General features: G+C 46.2%; 1 protein-coding gene across 4 annotated transcripts in view; it reads right to left on the reverse strand.

The window, feature by feature from the left end:
• Positions 1 to 14,753, reverse strand: part of EPRS1 (glutamyl-prolyl-tRNA synthetase 1) — a 470,400-nt gene that overhangs the window by 305,076 nt on the left and 150,571 nt on the right. For all 4 annotated transcript variants that reach the window (XM_086927918.1, XM_086927917.1, XM_086927914.1 and 1 more), the window contains exon 15: positions 11,730 to 11,937. In XM_086927918.1, the coding sequence (XP_086784044.1) occupies positions 11,730 to 11,937 (208 nt within the window). The remainder of the gene's footprint in view (positions 1 to 11,729; positions 11,938 to 14,753) is intronic.

The following is a 14,753-nucleotide window of genomic DNA, read 5'->3' on the forward strand; positions in this document are numbered from 1 at the left end:
TAAAGTCCCACACCCACTGGTCTGATGGTACTGATTACCATGTGGGCAGAAAATCTTGTAATCTTCTCCTGACAAGTGTTGAGTGGGACAGACACAAGAATAAATCTGAGACCAATTTAGAAAAAATAATTTGTATTTATATATACATTTTGATACCAAGTAATTACTTTTGCAATTAGGAATTGTTACAGGTAAGTAAATAGTTCAATTCAATGCATCTTTAAGCAACAATGCTTCCCTATGGAAAAAAGGCATATGTTGCATTCAGTTTTCAGTTTTGCGATCAGTTTCTTAGGATTATAGGAAGACAAGGTATATAGTACCTCCAGCTGTTGTAAATCAACGGCGATTAGGTTAAGCATTAGCAGAAGACATGTTTCGTTAAACCATTATCGTAACAAATGTACCGACTCCATCTTGAATTTGTAGCGGCCATTTTGTATGCCATATATTGCCATGTGCTCGCCATGCTCTTGGTCCTACCTCCTTGTTCATTGCGCCTGGAGTCTGCCCGGCAACAACCTATTTTTAGCAGTCTCCGCTTCCAACATGTCCAGACATGTGCAGTAGGATCAGTGACCGTTATTTAATTGGTTCTAAACAGGAATGTGACCGGAGACTGTTAGCTCCACCCATCTATCGATTGTGCCTTCTAAAATGTCCTTGTATGGTCATAAATCTGCTCTTGTCTTTTGTACCGCCTTTTCTTGAGCCCCCTCATTGTGTATAAAAGGAGCCATGTGCTTCAGTTCTTTGTACTACTTGATACAATACTGAAGAGTGTTGTGTGGACTGTAGTACCACCTTTAAAGGTTTAATAAACTTTGAATTTGAATTTAAATTTGAATTTAAAATTACTTATAAAGCGCACGTTCGCCAGCGGCTTCATGGCGCTACAACAAACAGAAACAGGGTGGGCTAGCCCATGTAGAAGAAATAATTCAGATTGTGGGGGGACTAATTTAATTAAAAGCTTTAGAAAACAAAAGGGTCTTAAGTTGCTTTCTGAACTGGTAGTAGAGAGTCAGGGTCCTAAGCTCAAGGGGGAGGGAATTCCAGAGCAGTGGGGCAAGGGTCGCAAATTTCGAACCGCCCCATTTCTTCCTCCGGAAACGTGGGACCGTGAGAAGGGCCTGGGTGGATGAACGGAGGTCTCTAGTGGGGACGTAGGGAGTAATCTCAGAAGAGATGAAAGCAGGAGCCGTGCCCAGTCTCGCTTGAAAAGTGATGGAAACCAGCTTGAACTGTACACGCTCGCGAACGGGGAGCCAGTGTAAAGATTTAAGGAGGGGGGTGACATGGTGAAATTTAGGTAATTTGAACACCAGGCGGGCCGCCTGGTTTTGGATCTGTTGCAACCGCCTAAGACTATATGCAGGTATACTAGCATATAGGGCGTTGCCGTAATCCAGGCGGGAGATGACCATCGCCATCATTGTTTTTGTATTTCCAGTTTCATTGCCAACTTCTTCCTAAGATCCGAGGACTCTGTGCAGAGAAGGGCGAACCCTTGCACTAAGTAGGCCTAGCTGAGGTTTGCTTACTACACAGCAATTACTTGTCATCTGCCATAAGGCGTACGAGTGCAGAGGTGTAGGTCGAGTCAATAGCGGTGTGTGTTATGCCAGTGGAAGGGGGGGGGAGGGAAGCACCTTGAAACAGGATGTAAAGGCGTACTTGGGGACAAGTCCGGGAGCTAGGGTCACAAAGGTCTTGGGAACAAGGTAGCACAGCCGCTTCATCGGTACCTGGGCTGGGGCGCTCGGGTGCAGAGTCGAAAAGCCAGCTGGGCTCTGTGCATCCTGGGGCCTTGAGGCTGTCTCTTTTCACCTATTGAGGATTCAAATTCAGGACAGCTAGGCCACTCTGTTAGTGGGACTCAGCAGTGCCGGCGTACCTCAACAGCTGCTTGTCTCACTGCAGGTGGAGTCCAGATTGGAATCTCACGGGTGCTGTTTGTTGGAAGGGGTCCAGTATCCCAGGTATTGGTCCTGTGCAGCTCCAGTTGGCCGTAGTGTCCTTTCACTTGGTGGGGGGACAGATCGGACCTTTAGGAGCACAGGGTCCTCGTCCTTGGGGGCTGGTACGTTGGACTGTCAGGGGAGCGGGCTCCAAGTAGACCGGACTTTGCGTTTCGTGCCTGCGGACTGCAGGGGAGTAGATCCTCTACTCCAAGTGAGATTACTTGGCATTTTGCGAAGGCTGGCAGTCTCCTGGAGTTTTTGGAACCTGATCAGCTGCAGGACGAGTCGCTGGTCACAAATGTTGAGACTTGGTTCAGGCAGGCAAGGTTTGCGCCAAAAGTGCACAGCAGTTTTCAGACCTCGCAGCTCTTTGTCCGCTCTTCTTGATCCGTCAAATTTAAGTTCCTGGTTTCAAGGGTACCACCTAAACACTAAATTATGGGGCATTATGGGGAGTGACCGAAAGTAGCTAATGGTCTACTTTCCTTTAGGGTGCCTACACCCTCTATATGACCACTTAACATAGGAAGTGGGCTTAACCCTGACCCAGACAGAGCCTAATTCGCCAAAACTAAGATGGTGGATTTCTAAAAGTCATGTTCATTTCAGAAAGCCCTCCTTAGGGATGGTACTAGCCTGACAGGGGAACACACCTCCTGATTAGCTAATTTTCCCACCTGTCCTGGTGCTAAATAAGCCCAGGGCAGGGGGTGGTATTTCCCCTATCTGGGGAAGCCTTGGGTCGCATATCAAAGGCGGCAGAATCCTTTGAAATCACCTGCCTTGAAATGCTAATCTGATGGCAGGCTGGCCTGCTCCAGTCACCCAGTACACCGGTAGTCGGTAGGTTTTCAGGGAGCACCTCGAAGGTGCCCCCTGGGTGCATGCATTAATAAATCCATTACTAGAATCAGCGTGGGCTTATTAATATGATATGTTTGATACCAACCATCTCTTGCTTCAGTGAAGGTATCATGTGGCTGGGGACGCCAGTGTCCAGCACACAGACTCAAAATGGCTTCCCTGTCCATTTTGTAATATCTAAGATTCGACTTAGACATCACAGGGGCATATCTGCTCATGCAGATATGTCCACACATGTAGTCTATAGTGCACCTGCCCTGGGGCTGAAAGGCCTGTTGTAGAGGTGACTTACCTATACTGCATGCAATGTCTTCAGGAATGGCACACAGGAGGTGTGCCATGTTGTGTCTTCACATTTTTCTGGACCATGGCACGCAGCCTGCAATGGCAGTCTGCATGCTGAAGCCGAGGGGTCTCTTAGTTTGGCACAATGCATGCTGCAGCCTTCACAGACCCTCTTTAGCATCCTTGTCCTAGGCACCAGGTATATCATTTATGAGGGACTTACAAGGGATGCTGAAGGTATTGCCAATAGGGGAACAATTGTACAGTTTCAGGGAAAGAGATCTGGCACTGGGGACCCGATTGCAGGAACCCAGTGCACTTCTGTCAAAATTGCAACCGATGTCAGGCAAAAGGTGAGAGGAACCATGTCAAAAAGATGCACTTTCCTACAGTTGGCTATACATTGGCGATGGTTGGAGAATTGAGCTGCCACCCTTTTACCAGATGTCTCAAGGAGTTTGCTTTCCTTGTCAAGAGATGGTGCATCACTGGCAGCTTGGGAATTAGCTTGCTTACAAGTGTTGGTAACTACAAGTGAGTCACGAGGAATCTGTTCCTCGATTTAGATGGGGTCGGATGGAGAGGCTTTAACTTTATCCATAATGGGAATAATGATTCTGACTCAAGCAGGGTCTTTAAAGAGGTCATCTGTGTGATGTAGCATATTCTAAACCATAGGGAAGTATTGGGTGGCCCTATGTGTGGAAGAAAGTGTTTAAAAAATGAAGTCCTGTTCCAGAAGTTCCTTGTGTGCCTCAATCTCATGAAATGTACTACCAATGAGCTCCTGGTACACTGTGAAATCATCAGGAGGAGATGGACGAGTGGGGGTATAGGTCTGGATTATTGTCCCCTGGAAGGTCTACATCATATGCGGTCCAGGGGATGGTTTGAGGTGGTAGTGTACCGTAAGTGTCATCCCCTGCCCCATGTCCACCTGTGTAAGAGTGTGGTCCAAGGGATCTCCATCAGAGTGTGTTGGAGAAGGTGACTGGTGGAGGTGGTGGGGGGGTCAAGGTGTTGGTGCTGTGGCAAAGGAATGGTAGCCTTGTCCACCTTCCTCTGTTTGGCGGGTACCTGTGTATCAATAGCCTCTTCAAAGAGGAGTTGTCTTTGATGGCGGTGAAGCCAGAACCGATGGTTAGGCAAGAACGAGCCCTGTGTGGGGCTGGATGTTAATTTGCTTTTGAAGAGCATCCAGCTGCTCTTGTAATTTATGGAGAATAGGTTCACAGGCTTGCCAGGATCAGATTTCAGAGCCAGTTTCAGAACAGAGGTGTTTTTGTGTTTCGGCACCAAAGGTCCTCTCGGATCCAAAGATGGGGCTGGTCGACTCGGTATTGAAGATTTACTCGAAATTGACGGTGTTGAGTGTTGTTTTGGTGCTGAGCCCAAAGGCAGGCATCCAAATCAGTCTTTCGGTGCAGACCATGGCCCGAAGGCAGTGGTGGTCCAAGGGCCTTTTGTTTAGAAAGGACAGAATGTCTTAGGTTGTGCGAGACGGTACTGAAAGACAGGACACCGTACTCCCGGATTGTTGAGCAGGTGATCCTGCATCTCCAATTCGACCTCTAGGTCAGAGCAGGAACAAACCTCTACGGAGAATGCCTCTTCCTTCACCACGGATGCTCTGGGGGGGTTCTTCCTCTCTAAACATCTTGAAGTCCGAAGATGTCAGAGGTGTCTTCAATATGGCTTCGCTGCATTTCACGTCGACGTGCCCAACGGTCTCTAGAGTCTTTCAAACAGAAAGATTGGCAGGCCTTGCAAGTTGCAACCCTTCTCCCTGTGTTTCGGTGACAAACATGTTGCAGACCGAATGGAGGTCAGTCAAGGGTATTTTGCGTGGCAGTTCGAGATGAAACGGATATGCATCCATTACATCACCAGCAGTGCATTCTCTGGTGAACCAGGTGTAGATTGAAGTATAGGTCTGAGGAGCGAGCTCCTCCTGGCCACGGTTGAAGCATATCGATCCCATGAGCGAAACATTTTTCTATATCTCGATACGCAAGATAGACTATGTGATTGGAAGCAATACCACCGAGGGTGAGCTCGAACCGAACAGAGCACCCAAACTGTCTCCACCCAGAGTGCAGGCACACATGTCCAAACCAAACAGTGGAAAGAAAACAATTTAACAATAGAGTTGATGCCCATGCACATCATCAGCAAGAGGGAGTCAGTCACTCTACCTTGTGACTCAAAAGATTTCTTTGAAGAAAAACAACTTGCACACATTCGGACCCAACACTAGATTGCAGGAGTATACAAAGCAGGTGTATCTACATTCACACATGCCTCCAAAAAGCTGTTACAGTACTACAAAATAAATAGCTGTCAATGAACTTGATACCTAGCCACTCCTATACCTTTGAACAACATGATGGTTTAATTATTGGTTAAGTACAACAAAGCATGCAACAATAGGAGTCACGGGGGCGTGGCCGAACAGCCACGATGGCGGACGGCTCTCACTAGAGCTCCAAGCCCAGCCGGGCCTTATCCGGGTAAAAACAGAGCTGTGGGTGACATTCCGGACCCAGTACCGGAGGATCGGAGGAAAAGTCCGGCCCAGGGAGCTACGGCCCGAAAAACGGAGCCTCAAGGGTGGTGTGGCAGCGAAACGGCCTGATTCCGAGGCCGCCAAGACTTCTGAGGTAGGCCTCAGGGGCCGGGAGGTGGAGTGCTGCAGCGATCCGGCGGCGGGACCAGGATTCCGGGGCCCGCTCGACAGGCGACATCGGACCTGTGGCGGGCCGGGCTTGCGACCGGTTGTGGGGATCGCCGGGGCCCTCCCGGACATTGCTGGACATAGGGGAAGCGGGAGCTGCTTGGTGAGGACGGCGCGGAGCGGTGGCGCTACGATCCGAGGCCCGGCCTGCCTGATGCCGGTTTTGACCGGCGACGCCATTTTGGGGCTGTCAGCCCGGGGGGCGCCCCAGGGCCGCGGCCGGACCCCTCGTAGGCGGAGGATTTCTTTGGTCTCCCCCTCCTTCCCCCCATTCTTACTTGCTGGACAGCTCTGCTGAGAGACGGAGGGGCCGGCGGGGGGAGAAGCTGCACAGCGGGATCCGGTGGGATCTTTGAGGGCTTTGGAAGCCAGCCACGCGCAAAGGCTGTAGTGAGGAGCTCCGAACAATTGCCCTTCCACACCTGCCCTGCCTGGAGGCTAGGAGGGGCCCGCTCTGCAGTGGTGTGAGGTCCTGCTCGGCGGAGGCCCGACGAGGGCAAGAGACTACAGGGGTGACGGCTCGAACCCCCAGGGAGGCGAATTTGACCTGCGCCTGGGGTGCCTGACTCTTGGCTCCCTATCTTCACACACACCCCTGCACGACATCGCCTGGGGGGACGAGGCGAGGGAGTACGGCCTGCTGCCTGAACTGTGACACCCTTACGGCCGAAGCGCACATACGGGGGGCGAGTGCCCCGGGCCTGGAACAAATGGTGCGGAAAGGCCCGAAGCTTGCGGAGGGCCAGGGGGAGCAGACGGGGCCCTGCCCGCAGGTGGGGTATAGCGCGAGCAGCAGCGGAGAAGGCACTGCCGAACAGACAACGCCGGGGACTCATCCACCAGATAAGCTGGACCTCATACTCCAGGAAATCCTGGACTCGCGACACGCCATGGAGCAGCAATTGGAGGCCCTCACGACTAACTTATCCCTCCTAAAAGCTGATCACGGCAAGTTAGCGGACAAAGTCAAAGACCAAGGACTAGTACTCGCGGACCTTGAGCCCACGGTGGCGGACCACAGTACATCTATCAGAGACATACAGGGCCAGGTCACTGCACTGATGGAAAGGGTTGAAGACACGGAAGGGCGTAACCGGCGCAATAATGTAAGGGTGACCGGCCTGGCAGAAAAATGCCAGGGATCACAAGCCGCAGAGTTCATGGAGCAGTGGTTCCGAGATTACGTGACGTCGGAAGGGCTTTCCCCACACTACTGCGTGGAGAGGGCGCACAGGATCCCGTCCGGACTACCCAAGCCGGGCCGCCCTCCGTGCGAGCTCATAGTCCGTATCCTTAATTACCAGGACAGAGACGTACTTTTAAGAAAAGCCCGGGAGAAATCCGTCATTCACTTTGAGAACCAGAGGGTGTCACTATATCCGGATTACACGAACACGGTACAAAAACAGCAGGCCTCTTACTTGGAAGAGAAAAAGAAGCTGAGGGGCGCACAGTTGAAATACGCATTACTCTTCCCAGCCCGCCTAAAAGTTATTCATGGAAGTAAATCTCACTTCTTTGAAAGTCCAGCCGACGCTGAAGAGTGGCTGGAGGTGATGGGGCGGGACAGTGATCAGGAGGCATCCCAGGGAGCTGGAACGGGGGCGCCCGGGAAGGGCTCCGGAGGAGGCCGCCACCCATCTTCTGGATCCAGGAAAGGGAACGCTCGGTGAGGACCGTCGCGGGACCGGCACAAGAAAGACCCGATGCCCCCCATCATTGCCATCGATGCAAGGCAGATGAGGCGGGCCTCCTACATATGCTTTGGACATGTCCACAGTTAGGCAGTTATTGGAAGGAGGTATGCCAAACAATAAGGGAGGTCTCACAGATACAGGTGAAGGAGAACGCCTTATATTGCTTAGTGGGAGCCCGCCCACGTCCCAAACCGTTGAAAACCAAACTAAGATTTGTAGATTTCGCCCTCCTCTTGGCGATCAGGACAATTACAATGAGGTGGAAATCCCCAAGGGGGCCCAGGGTGGAGACATGGCAGGCAAAGGTAGTGAGGGTGGAGTCGAGCAGAATGTATTGCCCTTAGAAAAGAGGAAGAGGGTGGGAGGCGGAAAACTCCCATGGCACAGGATTGGGAGGTAATGCTACTGGACTTGGACAGATCAGAACAGCCACTGTCCCAAAGCGAAAGACAGCGCACCACACCCTGAGGGAGGAAGGCTGAGAATAATAGCCACTGAGATGGAACTGACGAGTTCAGGTAGGCATATTCCGATTATGCTGGATTGAGAGTGGTCCTTACCATGGAGAGGAGACGGAACGGCTGAGAGTTTATTGACACCAGGATATGGTGGGGGGCGGGGGGGTTAGTTGGGGAGGGAATGGGTGGGATTGGGATAGGTCCTGGCAACCACGGAGGACCCTGATAATGTGTAGGTCACTGAATGTGGTCAACCTGAGTACAGTGATCGGGTCCGTCTTAATTATAGAATGGGTGTAAACTGGAAAAACGTGATGTATTCAATGCCCAGTACTTAATAATGTATGCTTATACCCTGAATATACATCCACGACTAACATATGATGCCAAACATGTTATTAATGTTTATAACACTGCATTTTATACAGCACTTGACTTACAGCTAAAGCACTCAAATGAAGCTGTACTTGGGCCGACGCTGGGCAATTAGGATTATCAGTTTTCTGATACTTTCCACCAATGGGACAACTATGCCAGGCAAAACTCATAAAACATAGCAAACTTGTTAGGTTACTTCAAAACCATGGTTTTGGTGCTGTTGGCCTGCACGATGGGACAAATTAATGCGCTCAAGCAATAGCAGCTGAATTTTCCTAGGGTAATGAGCTATTAATTGTCTACTGACAGTGTCCTCAAGCGTACGGATGTTCATACTAGTCTACCAGAGCAGCAAAAATATAGCACTCCACTATGCTACTTTCTTTAGGCACTTGACTATTGAAGGTAGCAATGGCAAGCGGTCAGGGCTTCACCTGGGGTGCAGAAAGGGCAGAGATAAGAATTTATATTAATATGGCACTAAGCACAAGATTTCTCAAAACCCTACCAATATGGTCCTGGACTTACTTTCTTAAGCAGTTAAGTCTACATGCATAAGATGTTTTGTGCTCATTGTATTGTGTCCAAAGCGAGCAATGAACTCATTGTATTATCAAAGAAGAAGTATGAAAAGGCATTTATACCATCTTAAATTACCACAATTTCTACCAGTCGCCTGTGACCATGGTCATTTACAGGGCTAGGTGTGCATTTTCCCAACTTTTTCTGCATCGAGCAGCACACCTTTTATGTTCCTTTCCCATTGTGAAGGGTGAAAACAGTAGGCCCTTTTCCTTTCCCTATTAATTCAAAAATTACAAAGGACTGCACTAAGATATAAAGGTTGCAAAGACAGGTTTTGATATACTATTTGTGGCAAGCTAGGTTTCTGATATAACCAGTGCAGGGGAGAGAACACAGTTTCACATTGTGCTCCATAGCACTTCTTTTTTTTTTTTTTTTAAGTGCAAGTTTATTGAAACCAAAACATAGCATAGAATACAGAATGTAATACACTCAATCAATGAAAGGTATATGAGATAAAAAATTAAAATTGAGAAGGCATAATAAAACGGAATCAATAAACACCTATATCTAAGTCATGGAAAAGGAAAACAAGGGGGGAAAAGGAAATAAAACAAAAAGGGAAGTGAAGAATGAACATTTCATAAAATATACCATTGTATGCAGATATTAAAACTTAAATAAAATGTATACAATTGACAGCGAGTAATAAATAAGCATAACACTTTATAAATCGAAGGAAAAAGATAAATAAGCAAAATCATGGCGGCTTATGAACATCATCAGATGGATTTTGGTGGGTAACAATAGTATTTTGAGGAGAGGGAGAGGTTTTGGAGAGGTGGGTAGTAAGAGGAATCCATAATAGGTCTCGTTTAACAGCTAAGGAAACGGGGGTAACATAATTGGTATCAAGCCTATGGTGAAAACAAATAGCATTCCACCAAGCTGCTCCATAGCACTTCTACGCCGACATCAACAAAGAGGAAGCACTTACAGTACAAACCATAGCATAAGCAGCTTAACTCTGACTTCAATGACAACAAAAGTGTAGATTTGGCATCTCAACCAATTAGTAAAAAAACAAGATAGATACGATATGGATGGCTAAAGCTATGAACTAGAGTACTAAATTATAAAGCAGATTACACATACAATGATCCGAGTCCCTGTTCTGAAGTTCATGGGAATATGAGAGATAGAGGGCTGCCACTGATCCTAGTAGAAGCAGAATGGAGCTGGACTGTGAGACAAGATTCTGGCAGTGTTAACTTCTATGAAGCGCTTGTCTTATTCACATGAGGCTTTTGTACTGTGCAATGTAATATTCTCAATCTATATAAGACCCTGGGGCTCTTTTATCTGCTTAGTGAACATGTAGAGAGAAAATGAGGATACAGGGCTTAATGTCAGTTTGAGGCGCACTCTGACCCAGTACTTTAGGGGAAGATAAATACTACAGTGATCAACTGCATTTTTCCTACACTTACACAGCCTCTCAAGGGAGATGAAGCATCTTTAAGAGGATTCTGCGCAACCAGACCGTGCTGTACCATGATCCATCACCATCACAGGTTTGGCAAATGGCTGTACCACCTCAAAATATCAGGAACAGAAATTGTATTTGCAGGTATCAGCAATTCTCTCAGAAAAGAAAATATTTGCAGCAAATCAGTCACCCAGTACAGCAAGAATAAAAGTCGTGCAACTAATGATTGCCTCTCCTGAGTATTCTTACCAACACAGGTGTGAAGGTCTTTGATTTCTGCAGCATTGTGCCACCTGTAGGAGATTGATCATCTTTTGATAGTGACAAAGTGGATTTTGTACTACAGAATGTGATTTTCTACTGATGGGCACATGCTAAAAGCAGGGAAATCAAAGGGGGGAGGAAGAGGTGGTGCTGTGTGGCACCGAGGTGGGCACGTCCTCCTCTTGCGAAAGTAACAGTAATCAGAAAGGTCCACCTCGAAATTCTCAAATTCACTCACATAGCACCCACATTTAAAAGGTGCTCCAGCGTAGTCGCTTGTCGCAGCACTGCCCCGTCCGGCAGGCGGGCGGGAAGACCCCGATGATGAAGCATGACACCAAGGGCCCATTGTGTGTATTCCATTAACAACAGGATACACACTGACCCTCTTCGAGGTGGACCTTTCGGATTACTGTCACATGCTAAAAGCACCTGCAGAGGTAAATATATTGAATTTCAGTGGAAAAAGAACACAAAACTCACTAGAGAGCCCGTCGCCCATAAAAGGGACCCATTGGCAATGCAGGTCAGTTTCAGGAAATATAAAACACATAGCTAGCACCAAACATTTCAATCACGGGGAGAGAGGGAAAACTATTCAGAATGCAACATTCCTACAGAACCTAAGGTCGAGTGCCAGCTCGGATGAAGAGAAACGGGAAAACCGAATAATCCAGTCATCACAGGTAACCAGTATGCAGACTGACAGACTGACTTGTAGGGTAATGCAGGAGGGTGCCTCTCCTAATAACGCATATGTGCAGTTTAAGACATGACAGCACATACAACAGTACCTTCTCTTTAGTGATAAATTACAGTAACAAATAATTTCCAAAAACAATAGTCATGTGAAAAACATGGTTATGCAAGAGGCATTATAAATATCTTAATCCACAAGACTTGAAACAACTATATTTATTATGTTGTTCTGTATTCTCTTATAATCAGTTACATTATTATACATGTATGTAAAATACCATTAAAATAGGTTTTACTAATTAAAAATTAGGCAAAATTTGCAAGTCGGAAATGTGAACTGAAAGCAAGAGAGAGTGCACTGTTTATCATTACCTTGCTGTTTCTATTGATGTACTGCTTGAAATCTTCCTCTTTGCCAAGTACTGGTTTGGTTATCAGGTGATCATAGTTAACACACACTGTGAGGATGGGAAGTGCCCGGGACGTCTCCGCTAGCCAAGTTATCTTTGTAGTTTTCTTAAAATCTTTATTTTCCAGATTTAATTTTGCATCAAGAGATTCAATCTTCCCATTGGAGTTCCTAGAAGAAAAATACTAGCATGAAATCCCATGAATGCCTTCTAGTTTATTATATTTACTGATGATTTAGATTGTGGTGGATAATTTTTATGCTTATAGATGTGGTAACAGTTTTATTATATTTGTTTTAGCGATAACAGATGATGTGGGCATACTTTTTTATATTTATAGATATTGTAGGAAATCCATTTTTCAACTGGTTTCACTTGGGTTGTTTTTTCTTTTGTGGACTATGTATACACTTTATTTTTAACCTTTGAGTACTCTGACCTTGCAAAAAAGGCCTGGTTGCATTTCTGTTACTAAAAACAAGGAAATCCTGTAGACTATTTAACAGGCAAATTTGATATTTTTATGATGCGCAAATATTGGTCAAGCTACTTATATGTCAAATTTCTAATTTAACCTGCAACAAAGCTTTCTAAACTTATGGGTCAAACTCGGTGATCGGCAGCAAAAAAGCTGCGCCCCACTGCAGCTTAAGCAGGAGGTTTAAAAACACTTCTTTTAAGTGCTAGATACAGCGATATAAAAATCAACTCCAACTATAAATGTTATACACAACTGCATAGTGTTTAAGTTGAACATGCATGTTGTGCCTACACTAATATTTAAACACTCATTGGCTAAGCCAATAGGTTTGGCCTTTTATTACAGAAAGTGCTTCGTAAGTGATAGCCAAGTCTGTATTTGTGTTTATCTGAGAATGGATGGATGGATGGATGGGTGAGCAACTTAATTTAGGGAGTATGTTGGTGTGTGAATGCTACTTGTTGAATTGATGAATGAGAGGCAGGATAATGGCTAGATGGATGAATAGTAAGTGCATGGACGACAGATCAGAAGTGGAAGGGGTGTAGAATAGCCACCTGCCACCAACATGACTATCATCCATGCATTCACTCATCTTCTTACTCATACATCCTGGATGGCAGGGTAATGAACTGACCTTGTTCGGGTCAAAAGTAAACTGAGCCAAATGTTCACAATAATGAACAAGGGAAATGCATATATTAATTTTTGTTACTAAAGGTTTGGAAACAATTATATGAAGCACTGAAATACAACAGAGACATTGAAAGGAGGAGAGTTGGACTATGCAAATTCCATGTATTTGGGTCTACCTGCGACGTATTTACACAAATTACAAATCATTCAAAATACAGTAGTGAAGATAATCAGTACATTGCGCAGATAGGTGCATCTCTCCTGCCTTAATGAAGCTTCACCTGCTTCCCGTCAAACAGAGAGCTTTTATAAAAGGGCATGTACTATTCACAAATCCATTCGTGACCAGACTCCAGTCTTTGTAGAGAGCAGAATTAAATAGTATGTTCCTCCTCAACCTCTCAAATACTCTCCAGAGGCAGAAGCGTCTGTCACGAAACTGAATACAGCACAACACATAACTCAACAAGACAACACAATACATAAAGCAGAAAACCAGAAATAACCCAATGGATCCTAGAAAAGGTGAAGAACAATTTAGTTATTCTAGTAGCAGTTGTAAATGCATCCTTGGAAGTCAAGAATAGGTCATCTTTTTTTACACTCCTCTCACTGGAGGTGGGAGAGTTGGGAGATGGAAGGCTTTTTGTTGAACCGGTAATAAATACTCTTATTTATCATTCCAAAGCAGCACTGAGGAGAGGAAAAGGTTTACCTAACAGAGAAAAAGCCAGCTAATGTGGAAACAGTGTCAAAAAGTCACATATTCGATCTGTGGAGAAAACTGGTCTGACAAGAGGAGTTTGGACAAGTTGAATAACTGAGTGCTAAGTTTCCCATGTTTTATCCAAGCAAATTTGAAAAGCTGAAATTAACGTGCCCTAAGAAATTAAGTTATGTGCATCTGACAAGTGATATAAATAAACACAAGGTGAACCCGACAGAAAGAATGCTCTCCTGGCAGCTAAATTGTCTTGATTTAAATTAGTCAACCCGCTTTCACACAGGGAAGCACCTTCTCAACCTGTGTTTCAACAGAAGAGCACAGGACAGAGGGTGAGCCATCATTGGCAGTGTTTATTGAGAATAAAAGAAGAAAGCAAGAGATGCTTAACAACAAAGGAAAGGACAAGCAAGTCAAAAGGTAAGAGAGACGGAGAAAAGTGACGGCTGGAGAAGAATTAATTGATAAGTACATAGCTCAGTATGCCCTCATCAGTACCTCCCTCCTAGCACGCTGCTCGCTCCTCTTTTGTTTTTGTTCCTGGATGTTTGGAGGGAGTATAGGAATCTGGCTCTGCATAGGATATTGCCATCAGGTGGTAATACCGTGCACAGAGTTCAGGGATTCCACAAAAAGTGTACAGGCCTCAATGTAAAACCCAAAGTGCTCCATTTGCGGTTATGTGGAGCAGCCTTAGGCCTAACACGAAAGAGTGTAAGACATTTATTGCACAACAGTGATCAATAATGGACACACGACTCAAGAAGGAGAAACAGACCATTTTTAGAAAAGGAAAATGCTACTTACCAGTATGCATCTGTTCTTGGCATGTAGAGCTGCAGAGTCGTACACTTTTGCAATAGATCGCCACCTGGTGTTGGGCTCGGATGATTGCAGGTTGTCGTCTTCTTGGAAGAAGTCTTTGTAGTCACAAGATAGGTGACTCCTCCCTTGGACAATACTGCGCATGGTCATCGACTCCATCCTCATCTTGTTTTTCGTCGTGATGGGAAATGATGACGTTAGTAGAAATAGAGAGGTAGGCTGTCCATGCGTGTGCATCTAAGTAAGTAAGTAAGATGAGTACCGGAACGGATACAAGTCTCGGTGAGGCGGGAGGGCGTGTACGAATCTGCAGCTCTACA

This window comes from Lissotriton vulgaris, chromosome 6, assembly GCF_964263255.1.
Source record: "Lissotriton vulgaris chromosome 6, aLisVul1.2, whole genome shotgun sequence".
In the NCBI taxonomy this organism is placed as follows: domain Eukaryota; kingdom Metazoa; phylum Chordata; class Amphibia; order Caudata; family Salamandridae; genus Lissotriton; species Lissotriton vulgaris.